General features: G+C 43.7%; 1 protein-coding gene across 5 annotated transcripts in view; it reads left to right on the plus strand.

The window, feature by feature from the left end:
* LOC137335095 (myosin light chain kinase 2, skeletal/cardiac muscle-like) overlaps positions 1–14,702 on the plus strand; it is a 341,364-nt gene that overhangs the window by 190,005 nt on the left and 136,657 nt on the right. For all 5 annotated transcript variants that reach the window (XM_068000229.1, XM_068000237.1, XM_068000221.1 and 2 more), the window contains one exon: positions 13,561–13,657. In XM_068000229.1, the coding sequence (XP_067856330.1) occupies positions 13,561–13,657 (97 nt within the window). The remainder of the gene's footprint in view (positions 1–13,560; positions 13,658–14,702) is intronic.

A 14,702-nucleotide genomic window follows, 5' to 3' on the forward strand; every position in this document is an offset into this window, starting at 1 on the left:
CAACTTCTCCCACCAAGAAGGACAAGAGCAGCAATGTCATGGGAACACTATCACCTGCAAGTTACCCTGCAAGTTCAGAGATCCCATCCTGACTATATCACCATTCCTTCTTTGTTGCTGGGTCAAAATCCTAGACTTCTCTACCTGACACCATTGTGGGAGCACCATCACTACAAGCACTGCAGCAGTTCAAGGAGAAGGCACACCACCAGCCTCTTGGAGCAGCTAGGAATTGGTCATAAATGCAGCCTTGCCAGTGTCGCCCACATCCAACATGAGAACAAATACATTTTTAAAAAGCAACCCTTTAATGGAACATGTGAACATACATGATTGGAAAAGATCATTTGGATCCATCTGGCAGGTCACAGAATTCAAAAATGCAACAGTTCACTATCTAAATCCCTCACTTGACTTTCTTGCCAGATGCCTGTCCAACGCCCTCTTAAAATAACTGAGGTTGTCTCCCTGGACAATCCATTCCAAACATTCACCACCCTCTGTGCGAAATAGTTACAGCTGATCAAACAAATAACCTGCCCTTGACTGCTATGCTCTACCAGTGCATCAGGCACCAAGTGGCAGCAGTGATAATGTGTAAGACAGGAGCAATATGGTACATGGTCAGCTCTTGGTGCTACAGGTGTGTAAAAGCAGCAGTCCCGCAGCCAGTGCCAGGACCATACTATCCGTCTCATGGTTTAAAGGAGTGGTCTTTCTTGGCTATATTATTTAAATTGTGGCAGCAGTTATTAGTATAGCAGTTCGAACCGTGACCATCATATAACAGCAGACCAAAATTATTATTATTTTTACTGACGTTTTAAACCTTACAAGTACAAAGAGTGAATCCTGCTCCTTTACCAAAAACTCCCCTCTTGGAAAGATACCAGCAATGGGACTTTGCAGCTGTGCATGCCTGCCTCTTGCATTATTACCTGGTTTCCCTGAGCATATGTGGTCATTGTCAAATGTGATACATTCACTGTTGCGTTGACACTGTATGTGATAACAGAACGGTGAGAAACTGGTAGAATTGAAGACATTAATTATCTTTCTTATTGTAGGTTTCTTGGCTTCTGTATTTTAATTACTCTCATAGGTTTCAAGGGTTAAGTTACGAGGAGAGATTACACAAATTGGGATTGTATTCTCTAGAGTTTCGAAGGTTCAGAGGTGATCTGATCGAAGTTTATAAGATATGAAGGGGAACAGATAGGGTGAATAGAGAGAAACTATTTCCACTGGTTGGGGATTCTAGGAGTAGGGGGCACAGTCTAAAAATTAGAGCCAGACCTTTCAGGAGTGAGATTAGAAAACATTTCTACACACAAAGGGTGGTAGAAGTTTGGAACTCTCTTCCGCAAACGGCAATTGATACTAGCTCAATTGCTAAATTTAAATCTGAGATAGATAGCTTTTTGGCAACCAAAGGTATTAAGGGATATGGGCCAAAGGCAGGTATATGGAGTTAGATCACAGATCAGCCATGATCTTATCAAATGGCAGAGCAGGCACGAGGGGCTGAATGGCCTATATTCCTATGTTCTTAGGTGAGTTCTACCTCCTTGTAACCTTGAGGCTATCTTCACTAGGCCTGATACCTAGGTAAGCTTTTGGTAGCATTCCCAGGATAATATACATGAAAACCTTTGGTAAGGTATTTCTGCAATGAGCAGTAGAGCACCATAACATCAGACTTTGACTATCAACTTTATAATAGATTTTTAACCTTAAAAATGGTGGGAAAAATAAGTGACATTTGCTTTTATCTATATTCAACATACCAACAGGACCATAACTTCCTTTAAGACGACCTCAACAATCACTCTCCTCCTTTACAAGGACACTTTCTTCCCTCTAACCATCTCTTGCCCCTAATTTACAAATGTACTCCTTCTCGCTAACCATCTCCCACCAACTTAATTGAGGTGTACAAAATTATGAGGGGCCTAGATAGAGTGGATAGGAAGGACCTTAGCGGAATAACCAGGGGGTATAGATTTAAAGTGATTGGTAGAAGGATTAGAGTGGAAATGAGGAAAAAATTTTTCACCCAGAGGGTGGTGGGGGTCTGGAACTCACTGCCTGAGAGGGCGGTAGAGGCAGAAACCCTCAACTCATTTAAAAAATACCTGGATGTGCACCTGAAGAGCCGTGAGCTGCAGGGCTACGGGCCAAATGCGGGAAAGTGGGATGAGGCTGGGTGGCTCATTTCTCAGCCGGCGCGGACATGATGGGGCGAATGGCCTCCTACTGTACCGTAAATTTTCTATGATTCTAACTTAACAAGGACGCGCTCTCTCTCTTTAACCTTTGCCCATTGACACTCTTCTCCCTCCTCTCCTCAAATGATGCTAGCACTCTGCTCTCCCGCCTGTGCCTATAGAATGGTTACAGCACAGAAGGAGGCCATTCGGCCCATCGAGCCGACACAGGCTCGATGGGCCGAATGGCCTCCTTCTGTGCTGTAAGAGCAATCCAGCTAGTCCCATTCTTTCCCCATAGCCCTGCAAATTTTTTCCCTTCAAGTACTTATCCAATTCTTTTCTCAAAGCCACGATTGAATCTGCCTCCACCATCCCCTCAGCCAGTATATTCCAGGTCTTAACTACTCTCTGTGTAAAAAAGTTTTTCCTCATGTCGCCTTTGCTTCTTTTGCCAATCACCTTAAACCTGTGTCCCCTGGTTCTCGACCCTTCCGCCAATGGGAACAGTTTCTCTTTATTTACTTTATCTAAACCCTTCATGATTTTGAACACCTCCATCAAATCTCATCTTAACCGTCTCCACGAAGGAGAACAACTCCAGCTTCTCCAGTCTCTCCACATAACTGAAGTCCCTCATCCCCGGAACCAGTCTAGTAAATCTTTTCTGCACCCTCTCTAAGGCCTTCACATCCTTCCTAAAGTGCGGTGCCCAGAATTGGACACAATACTCCCGCTGTGGCTGAATGGGTGTTTTATAAAGGTTCAACATAACTTCCTTGCTTTTTGCGCTTCATGCCTGAATTTATAAAGCCCAGGATCCTGTATGTTTTTTAACCACTTTCTCAACCTGCTCTGCACATATACCCCCAGGTCTCTCCTGCACTCCCTTTAGAATTGTACCATTTAGTTTATATTGCCTCTCCTCATTCTTCCTGCCAAAATGTATCACTTTACACTTCTCTGCATTAAATTTCATCTGCCACGTGTCCGCCCATTCCACCAGCCTGTCTATAATCCTCTTGAAGTCTATCACTATCCTCCTCACTGTTTACGACACGTCAAAGTTTTGTGTCATCTGCAAATTTTGAAATTGTGCCCTGTACACCCAAGTCCAAGTCATTAATATATATAATAAAAAAAAAGTGGTCCCAGCACCGGCCCCTGGGGAACACCACTGCACACCTCCCTCCGGTCCGAAAAACAACCGTTCTCTGTTTCCTGTCACTTAGCCAATTTCGTGTCCATGCTGCCACTTCCCCTTTTATTCCATGGGCTTCAATTTTGCTGACAAGCCTATTATGTGGCATTTTATCAAACACCTTTTGAAAGTCCATTTACACCACATCAACCGCATTGCCCTCATCAACCCTTTCTGTTACCTCATCAAAAAACTCAAGCAAGTTAGTTAAACACGATTTGCCTTTAACAAATCCGTGCTGGCTTTCCTTTAATTAATCCACACTTGTCCAAGTGACTAATAATTTTGTCCCGGACTATTGTTTCTAAAAGCTTCTCCACCACCAAGGTTAAACTGACTGGCCTGTAGTTGCTGGGTTTATCCTTACACCCTTTTTTGAACAAGGGTGTAACATTTGCAATTCTCCAGTCCTCTGGCACAACCCCTGTATCTAAGGATGATTGGAAGATTATGGCCAGTACCTCCGCAATTTCCACCCTTACTTCCCTCAGCAACCTAGGGTGCATCCCATCCAGACTGAGTGATTTATCTATATTAAGAACAGCCAGCCTTTCTAGTACCTCTTCTTTATCAATCTTTAGTTCATCTGATTAATTTTTAGCCTACTGGGTCTCTCTCCCCTTGGGTCCTGCTAGCACTGTTCTCCCCCCTCAGTTCAAGTTGGTATTTTTCACCTGCATGTTCCAAACCCCCCACCCATTTCCGACTGACATCTTTCAACCTCCAAGTCGTCTGCAAGTTCATACTGGGAGCTTTCACCCCATCTCTTCCTTCCTCCTCAGTTTCTGTGTGGCACCTTTTACTCCCTCCGCCATTCCCTCAGTTCATGCCAGCAGCTTTCACTCTGCCTGCCTCCCCGCAAGTGTCCACTACCATTCTCCTTCCCTCCCATTCCCAGCGTTGCACCCGTTACTATCTCCTGATACTCTGGGGTTGAAACACAGGTGTGAGCAGGAATTCTCACAATAATTCAAGACCCTAGACAAGGGAAAGGAAAATTATTCAGTGTTCCCACTTCTGATCCCTACCCAGTGGATCAAAGTCATCTGCTGAGAAGGATGATAACTACTTGGTCAAAGTGCCAGGGGTGTCAGCTATCATTGTCGTAAAAACCCATCTGGTTCACTAATATCCTTTAGGGAAGGAAACCTGCCGTCCTTACCCGGTCTGGCCTATATGTGACTCCAGACCCACAGCAATGTGGTTGATTCTTAATCGCCCTCTGAAATGGCCTAGCAAGCCACTCAATTGTACAATCTCACTACAAAAAGTCATCATAAGAATAAAACCTGACAGACAACCCGGCATCGGACCACTAGGCACCGGACACGACAAACACAAAAAAAGCCCAGTCGACCCTGCAAAGTCCTCCTCACTAACATCTGGGGACTTGTGCCAAAATTGGGAGAGCTGTCCCACAGACTAGTCAAACAACAGCCTGACATAGCCATACTCACAGAATCATACCTTTCAGCCAACGTCCCAGACACTTCCATCACCATCCCTGGGTATGTCCTGTCCCACTGGCAGGACAGACCCACCAGAGGTGGCGGTACAGTGATATACAGTCAGGAGGGAGTGGCCCTGGGAGTCCTCAACATTGACTCTGGACCCCATGAAATCTCATGGCATCAGGTCAAACATGGGCAAGGAAACCTCCTGCTGATTACCACCTACCGTCCTCCCTCAGCTCATGAATCAGTCCTCCTCCGTGTTGAGCACCACTTGGAGGAAGCACTGAGGGTAGCAAGGGCACAGAATGTACTCTGGGTGGGGGACTTCAATGTCCATCACCAAGAGTGGCTCGGTAGCATCACTACTGACCGAGCTGGCCGAGTCCTGAAGGACATAGCTGCCAGACTGGGCCTGCAGCAGGTGGTGAGCGAACCAACACGAGGGAAAAACTGACTTGACCTCGTCCTCACCAATCTACCTGTCGCAAATGCATCTGTCCATGACAGTATTGGTAGGAGTGATCACCGCACAGTCCTCGTGGAGACGAAGTCCCATCTTCGCACTGAGGACACCATCCAACGTGTTGTGTGGCACTACCACTGTGCTAAATGGGATAGATTCAGAACTAATCTAGCAGCTCAAAACTGAGCATCCATGAGGCGCTGTGGGCCATCAGCAGCAGCAGAATTGTATTCCAGCACAATCTGTAACCTCATGGCCCGGCATATTCTTCACTCTACCATTACCAACAAGCCAGGGGATCAACCCTGGTTCAATGAGAAGTGTAGAAGAGCATGCCAGGAGCAGCACCAGACATGCCTAAAAATGAGGTGCCAACCTGGTGAAGCTACAACACAGGACTACATGCATGCTAAACAGCGGAAGCAACATGCTATAGACAGAGCTAAGCGATTCCACAACCAACGAATCAGATCAAAGCTCTGCAGTCCTGCCACATCCAGTCATGAATGGTGGTGGATAATTAAACAACTAATGGGAGGAGGAGGCTCTGCAAACATCCTCATTCTCAATGCTAGCGGAGTCCAGCACGTGAGTGCAAAAGACAAGGCTGAAGCGTTTGCAACCATCTTCAGCCAGAAGTGCGGAGTGGATGATCCATCTCGGCCTCCTCCCGCTATCCCCACCATCACAGAAGCCAGTCTTCGGCCAATTCGATTCACTCCACGTGATATCAAGAAACGGCTGAGTGCACTGGATACAGCAAAGGCTATGGGCCCCGACAACATCCCAGCTGTAGTGCTGAAGACTTGTGCTCCAGAACTAGCTGCGCCTCTAGCCAAGCTGTTCCAGTACAGCTACAACACTGGCATCTACCCGACAATGTGGAAAATTGCCCAAGTATGTCCTGTCCACAAAAAGCAGGACAAATCCAATCCGGCCAATTACCGTCCCATCAGTCTACTCTCAATCATCAGCAAAGTGATGGAAGGTGTCGTCGACAGTGCTATCAAGCAGCACTTACTCACCAATAACCTGCTCACCGATGCTCAGTTTGGGTTCCGCCAGGACCACTCGGCTCCAGACCTCATTACAGCCATGGTCCAAACATGGACAAAAGAGCTGAATTCCAGAGGTGAGGTGAGAGTGACTGCCCTTGACATCAAGGCATCATTTGACCGAGTGTCGCACCAAGGAGTCCTAGTAAAATTGAAGTCAATGGGAATCAGGGGGAAAATTCTCCAGTGGCTGGAGTCATACCTGGCACAAAGGAAGATGGTAGTGGTTGTTGGAGGCCAATCATCTCAGCCCCAGGACATTGCTGCAGGAGTTCCTCAGGGCAGTGTCCTAGGCCCAACCATCTTCAGCTGCTTCAACAATGACCTTCCCTCCATCATAAGGTCAGAAATGGGTATGTTTGCTGATGATTGCACAGTGTTCAGTTCCATTCGCAACCCCTCAGATAATGAAGCAGTCCGAGCCCGCATGCAGCAAGACCTGGACAACATCCAGGCTTGGGCTGATAAGTGGCAAGTAACATTCGCGCCAGACAAGTGCCAGGCAATGACCATCTCCAACAAGAGAGAATCTAACCACCTCCCCTTGACATTCAACGGCATTACCATCGCCGAATCCCCCACCATCAACATCCTGGGGGTCACCATTGACCAGAAACTTAACTGGACCAGCCACATAAATACCGTGACTACAAAAGCAGGTCAGAGGCTGGGTATTCTGTGGCGAGTGACTCACCTCCTGACTCCCCAAAGCCTTTCCACCATCTACAAGGCACAAGTCAGGAGTGTGATGGAATACTCTCCACTTGTCTGGGTGAGTGCAGCTCCAACAACACTCAAGAAGCTCGACACCATCCAGGACAAATCAGCCCGCTTGATTGGCACCCCTTCCACCACCCTAAACATTCACTCCCTTCACCACCGGTGCACCGTGGCTGCAGTGTGTACCATCCACAGGATGCACTGCAGCAACTCACCAAGGCTTCTTTGACAGCACCTCCCAAACCCCGCAACCTCTACCACCTAGAAGGACAAGGGCAGCAGACACATGGGAACAACACCACCTGCACATTCCCCTCCAAGTCACACACCATCCCGACTTGGAAATATATTGCCGTTCCTTCATCGTCGCTGGGTCAAAATCCTGGAACTCCCTTCCTAACAGCACTGTGGGAGAACCTACACCACATGGATTGCAGCAGTTCAAGAAGGCGGCTCACCACCACCTTCTCAAGGACAATTAGGGATGGGCAATGAATGATGGCCTTGCCAGCGACGCCCACATCCCATGAACGAATAAAAGAAAGAACTATACCCCAGCCAGAATCAGCGTGAGATGAAAGAAGAAAATTGGTGAGGGAGACAAAAACAAAGCAAAATTTTGTTTTATTATTTTGCAACTATTTTACTCCAATTCAAAACATTTTTTGAGGAGCTATTTAGTTTAATGAAAGCGCCTCAAAGCCGACTGTTTAACTCTCGTCAGAGAGCTTTAAGTATTTCATTCCTTTTATTTCCCATGCACAAATGAAATCAAGCAGACATTTCTTTTTAATTTAAGTAGTATTGCTTCTTTAAAATTAAATCCGTAAAAAAAATGAGGGTGGCCCTGAGCCAGGAACAGCTCCAATGTGCTTCATCTCTCAGTGCATTAATTAGCGTAAGGAATCTTACAACACCAGGTTATAGTCCAACAGTTTTATTTGAAAATCACAAGCTTTCGGAGGCTTCCTCCTTCGTCAGGTGAGTGTGGGATTCCTTGAAGGTTACCGCAATTAGAAGTTTTAGAGTTAAAGTAGAAACATAAGTACTCTGCATGATTGATATGGTGCAGGAAACTCTTTGCACATTAAACACGATGTGGAGATGCCGGTGATGGACTGGGGTTGACAATTGTAAACAATTTTACAACACCAAGTTATAGTCCAGCAATTTTATTTTAAATTCACAAGATTTCACAAACATTTACCTGAGGAAGGAGAAAATCTCCGAAAGCTTGTGAATTTAAAATAAAATTGCTGGACTATAACTTGGTGTTGTAAAATTGTTTACACATTAAACACTATTAAGCTACCCTGCCATGTATTTTGTAAATCTGACCTTGATGTAATTATTTGTTATGTAATTATGGTATGATCAAATATTTTAAAGGTGTTTGGCTCTTGATCTCCAGAGAAGTTGTGCCAGTGCAATGTTTGCAATGTGACACCTGTTTCTAAAGGATAGTTGATACCCAGGATTATGATCAGTACTCTGTACTACTGCAGTTAGAACGCTTATTCAGAAAGATTGCACTGCCCAGCTTTGTGGACCACTAAATGTTGCCAGGCACCACGAGTAATTAGGTTACTTGGGACACCTCCAGAATACTGTCACCATAACATATCCATGTGCGGAGCGGCAAGCTAGACAGATATTTGAGCAACTCTCCTTTGCTAACCTTGGAGGAACTGGATGGTGTTGTGGTAGTGTTTTGCGTTAAGGTGCAGTAGACTCTAAAGTGTGTATAAGAGGCCAAGCTGAACATCATAGAGCAAACAAGCAAAATGAGGAACACAGGATAATCTCACCCAAGAGGTTCTGTGCAGAAAAGTAAGTAACCGACTGCTGGTTTGATAGTAGCTAAAATTAATTTATGCCTGCACAGTGAATCCACGATAATGAATGTTAAACAATGACAGATTACTTTAAAAACATGGAACTTCTGTTCATGTGTGCAAGACATTTCGCAGCCTATTATTTGTCAAATTATTGATGTTTGGGCTTCTGGTTTATACTTTTAGCTCTTACAGATGTACTCCAGTAGGCAGCCATAGTGTCCTCCTTGGAAAATGTTGACATCCTCAGTGTGGTGGAGGACAAGTGTCAAGCCTGCTAAACAGTCGAGAGACCCTTTTGATAACACGGTGCCATGAGCCTAAGAACGCCTAAATGCTTCCGTTCGTTTTGCCTCATTGACAAAGCTGAAAATTACAAATGAGCAATTTTCAGCCACACATGGTCCTTTTAATGAGAGTTCAGGTGCATCTCGGGCTTGTATGTAAAAACTTTTCATGAGGCAAATGCCATCCCAGAAAATTGTGGTACGTTGTGATTTGTAGAAAAAAAAATCAAAAATAATGCCACAGCAGTTCTGAGCACTACGTAGAATTACACAGAATTTTACAGTGCAGAAACAGGCCATTCGGCCCAAAAGGTCTGTGCTGGTTCTTATGTTCCACACAAGCCTCCTCGCAACTTACTTCATCTCACCCTATCAACATAGCCTTCTATTCCTTCCTCCTTCATGTACTTATCTCTCTTCCCCTTAAATGTATCTATGCTATTCGCCTCAGCCACTCCACGTGGTAGCGAATTCCACATTCTAACCACTCTGGTGGTTTCTCCTGAATTCCATATTGGATTTATTAGTGACTATCTTATATTTATGGCCTCTAGTTCTGGATTTCCCCACAAGTGGAAACATCTTCTCTACATCTACCCTATCAAACCCTTTCACAATTTCAAAGACCTCTATCAGGTCACCTCTCAAGTCCTCTCTTTTCTAGAGGAAAGAGCCCCAGCCCGTTTACCAATGCTCGGTGGCATGGAACATGATGGACACAGGTTCAATCTTAGATCCTGATCTGAACTGTGTCAAGTGGAGAGGCATGAGGCAGAGGCTACAGGATCTATTGGTGGGGGGAAGGGGGTCATGAGCGGGATGAGTTGGAAGAGTCACATTGAGTGCAGTTACAAATGCTTCCTGGCAACTAACTATAAAGGTAAATTAGCAAAGGTTTCAGAGCAGACTCTGCAACTATCTTATGGCAGTAGTGGAACCTAGTGAGATGGACAAAGAAGGGAATAAATTACAGAATATACAGAGTAACTGATCCAGAATTCCCCCTTAATAGTGAAAGAATAATGCAAAAATAAATTTGCATTTATGAAAACTGTCTGTGCGCATTTTCACAGAGAAGATAAAGTCCTTGGCTTTCATAACTAATATCTTTTCTTTGGAGTGTCATATATGGGGCAAAGTCATAATTTTCTATATACTTCTAATAATTAACAGTAATTCAAATTTGAGAAATCTATGCAAACAGAAAATACTTTTAGTTCAGAGTTTTATTTGGTAAACTAAAATCTTATAATCCTATCAATTTTTAAATTTTGTTTTAAATATGCTATTGTAGTGATCAAAGGGCCATGCTAAAAATGGAAAAAGGAGCAGATATCCCAAATACGCATCCACATACAGCTTCTATATGGGGGAAGGTGACAAAACTGCATGCCGTACTCCAGAATTGGCTTCTCCATTGATTTGTACAACATCAGTAGGACATGCTCTGGCTTGTAATCCATTGCTTTCCAGATGCACTGTGGTACCTTATTAATAACTAATTCACCTTGAGCCAGATGCTTTCTGAGCATAAGAATATAGGAAAAAGTCGAGGACAAGAATAGGCCATTCTGCCAATCAAATTCATCCCTCTAGTATCTCAACTCACCCGGCCTTCCCTAATGTTTCGATTCTACTATCTTACCTGGTAGATCATTCAAATGTTTATCACCTTGAATAAAGATTTTTTACTTGCATCTATTTTAGCATCTTTTGGTCTACTGACCTTAAAGTAATACAGTGGGTTCAGTTTATCTATGCCACTTAATACATTATGTACTTTAATGATGACTCAACCCTTAACTATGTTCTCTTTAGACTGCCGAGCTCACATTTGCCTAATTTTTTCTTCATAACTCATTCCCTTCATGCTTGGGATCATTCCTGATACTCTTCTCTGCGCCCTTTCCTATGTGTGAATATGCCTTCTGAGATATGGTAACAAGAATTGTACACAGTATTCCAAGTGGGGTCTGACCAGCTGAGCCTCAGCATAACCTCTGAAAACTTATACTTCACCGTTCTGGCTATATTCTATTTGTTTTTTTAATTGCCCCTTCACAGTGTCTTGAAAGCGACAAGTCTACTGTTATTTCCCGGTCCCTTTCAAAAGGAACGATTTTAATCCTGCCGGCTTGGTAGAAACTGGGTGATAAGGCAGTTAAAATCATCTGTCGGACCCACCTGCCAATCTCCCACACCGATCCTTCAGGCTTCAATTTTAACCTGCTCTTCTGAGCAGGCGAGAGGGACACCCACTAGAAACCGACGGGGTCCTTCTTTAGATCGGGGCCCGACTGCTATTTTAACTGTGGGCCTGAGCCCAGAAACGGTTGTGGCTTCCCCACCAGGTTAAAATGTGGGAGGTGCCAGGGCCAGAGAGGTCCCAAAAAGGTATGACTTTTTTTTTGACTTTTTTGGACTTTCCTTGTGGGGCCAGTCTGAACAGGAGTGCCTGGCTTGTCTTCTTTCACCTCCTACCACATGAAGCATGAAATACTGTGAATGGGGCATTTATAAACTAACCCCCACCATTAATTTGAACTTGCCTTGCCCACTGCCAGGGACTCGACTTGGATGCCTTATAGCATCCTGAACATCAATTCAAACTTTTAATTTAAGAACTTTTTTTATCTCCCCGTTGTTCAACTCTTCCTGTTTTGTCAGTCTTCTGAAAGAGCCATTACAGTCGGCTTTCTAGGCAATTAACATACAATATCCAACTAGTTTAGGTTCCACATAATCAGGCTGCTAAGAGAAAGAAAGAAATTCGCCCCAAAAACTTTTTAAAAAGTAATTTTTTTCATAAAAACACCAAAAGCCTCTGCTGAAACTAAACTTGAAAACAAAGAAAGACTATAGAAAGACTTTTATAAACTCCATTGCTCGAGATGTTCCCCTTATAATGGACAAAGGGAGCATCCAGCTCAATCCTCTGCTAAGCAGACAGAATATTGCGATTGCGGTTCATTTGGATGTTTAATAATATTTAACTGACGTTACAGCTCGCGTTTGGTGAGGCCACGTTAGGCCAGTCCAAAACGACAGCTGCGAAACTGTTCTAACATCAAATTTTCCTTCTGCTACATATACTTCCAATCATCCACATATGCTTCCAACATTTTATTTCTAGTGAAGGCACACTTCATAGCATTCCTTACTTTAGGCATGGGTCGTTTTAGCCACTTTAGACACTTACAATGCTTAAATTTAATTTCTGCGATATCTTATCTTCTTCCCCAGGACTGCTCTCCAAGTCCTGCTTTTCCTCCGAACATATAAAATTGAATATCGTTTGTTAATCTTTTTGGGGTAAATTTTTATCTTTTGTGCTCCCGGCACAAAGCTTAGCTCACCCGGCAGGGGGCCGACGGGCAGAGTGTACTGCCTGGCCGAGTGTACTGTCTGATCTCTTGAGAAAGTTAATCTACGCTTGTTTATAATTCCTGGTCCCTCTTAAATTATTTTCCTTTTCAGCATCTACCAGTGGACACCTTTTCATGCAAATGAATTTTGTCATGATTTGTCCCAATTTTAACATCTTGGTTTAATTTTGTAAATTGGTTACTTTCATTATTTAAATTGTGTTCACTCTGAATTCTAGTGGCATTGCCCTTTTAAGGAGAGGCACTTATAACTTTGTGGGATTTATTTTAGCCCAACACTACGGCCCCACCAGCCTAGCTAAAATTGGCGCCTCAGCAATTGCCCCAGAATTTGCTGATGCTATTTTACTGATTTATGCCAGTGATGTAAACAGAGGGATAGGAGCATGTCCCGCGTTACCTGTTCCTATATGCATTACCCTACATTTAAGCACAGAGTCGTTGATGTGGGAAATGGAAAAATGTTGGATAGTGCATTAGTAGATGCTTTTCTGAAGTTGGGTTGGAGGGACATTGTTGGGGGCAGAGGAATTGTTACCCTGCATCTAACCATTCTATTACCACACCTGGAGTACACGATGCTGACATTGAGTGCCCAAAATGGGACCAAGTTACATTCTGCAGCTCTAGCACCTCCCAACTTGATGAGTACAAAATTCATGCAAAAATAGTACAAGGAAAATGAATTATGTGGTTGCACTATGATTTCCATTCGAGTCATCTGAATCATTCATGGGAGCCTATCATCATTTTTCTAATCTAAGAATTACAGGTTTATCTTTGCCCATTTAAGTGGTTAAAATGGATTAAAATGTGTTTTGAGGCAGTAAGAAAGCTTGGGAATCTAGCAATGTTGAGGTCTTCTGTAGAGTGTTCAGGTTTATGCATCTCTCTGCATGTACTACTGGTTGTCAATTTGAAGGAAACTTAATTCCTTCTCATTGTTGTTCAGGTGAAGGAGCAAAGATCCAATGATGTAAAAGGGAAGCAAAATTTAAATATTAAAGAAATCAAGTCCCATCAGAAGACGAAACCTCCAGATTCTACAGGTATGCAAAAATATATTGTTAATACAGTGCAGTACACACAATAAATATTGGGCCAGAATTTGCTGTCAAAATAACAGTGAGACTAATAGCCCTCGCCATCATTTATGTGGAAATGGTACAGCAACTTCAGGTGAGGAGCAGACGCGCGGTTAAATATGAATGTCCAAAAGTTGCTGTCCAATTTACGCCACTCTGCCATTAGCTTCACAAAAATGGCGTCTCACCCTTAGCCTCCCTGTTTCTTTTTCCAAACTTACTGTATTTGCCCATTAATTGCCCATTAAACTCACCACAGAAAGTTAAGTCTAGTCATTACAAGCGTAAGTACCCTTTTAACACTATGATATGTGTTAATTACTGCCAATCAACCTCTTTGGCACTGGAAATTAACTATTACAAGTGTGGAGTCTCATTCCTTCCGGTTTTGAATTGTTCAGGGAGATTTTTAAAATGTCAAATTTTAAATTTAAAAATGTTTTTTCTTTCTTTTCCTTTCTGTCTCTTTTTTCCTTTCTCTCTTAATCCAATCTTTTCGTCTCTTTGTTTCTCTCTCTGTACCTGATTTGACATTCAATACACCCCCTTTAATTAGACCATAAGAGATAGGAGCAGGAGTAGGCCATTTGGCCCCTCGAGCCTGCTCCGCCATTTAATGAGATCATGGCTGATCTGATTTTTACCTCAACTCCACTTTCCCGCCTTTTCCCCATATCCTTTGACTCCTTTGCTGATCAAAAATTTGTCTAACTCAGCCTTGAATGTGTTCAATGACTCAGCCTCCACAGCTTTTTGGGGTAAAGAATTCCAAAGATTCACAACCCTCTGGGAGAAGAAATTCCTCCTCATTTCCGTCTTAAACGGGCGACCCCTTATTCTGAGACTCTGCCCCCTAGTTTTAGATTCCCCATGAGGGGTAACATCCACTCAGCATCCAGCCTATCGTGTCCCTCCACCCTCCTTTTCTGTCCTTCCTGGGTTTATTTCTCAATCCTTCAATCTGATTGGTTAAGGAGATACCCAGTTGCTTGCCCTGTTCACTCAGGTC

This window comes from Heptranchias perlo, chromosome 2 (genome assembly GCF_035084215.1).
Source record: "Heptranchias perlo isolate sHepPer1 chromosome 2, sHepPer1.hap1, whole genome shotgun sequence".
NCBI lineage: Eukaryota > Metazoa > Chordata > Chondrichthyes > Hexanchiformes > Hexanchidae > Heptranchias > Heptranchias perlo.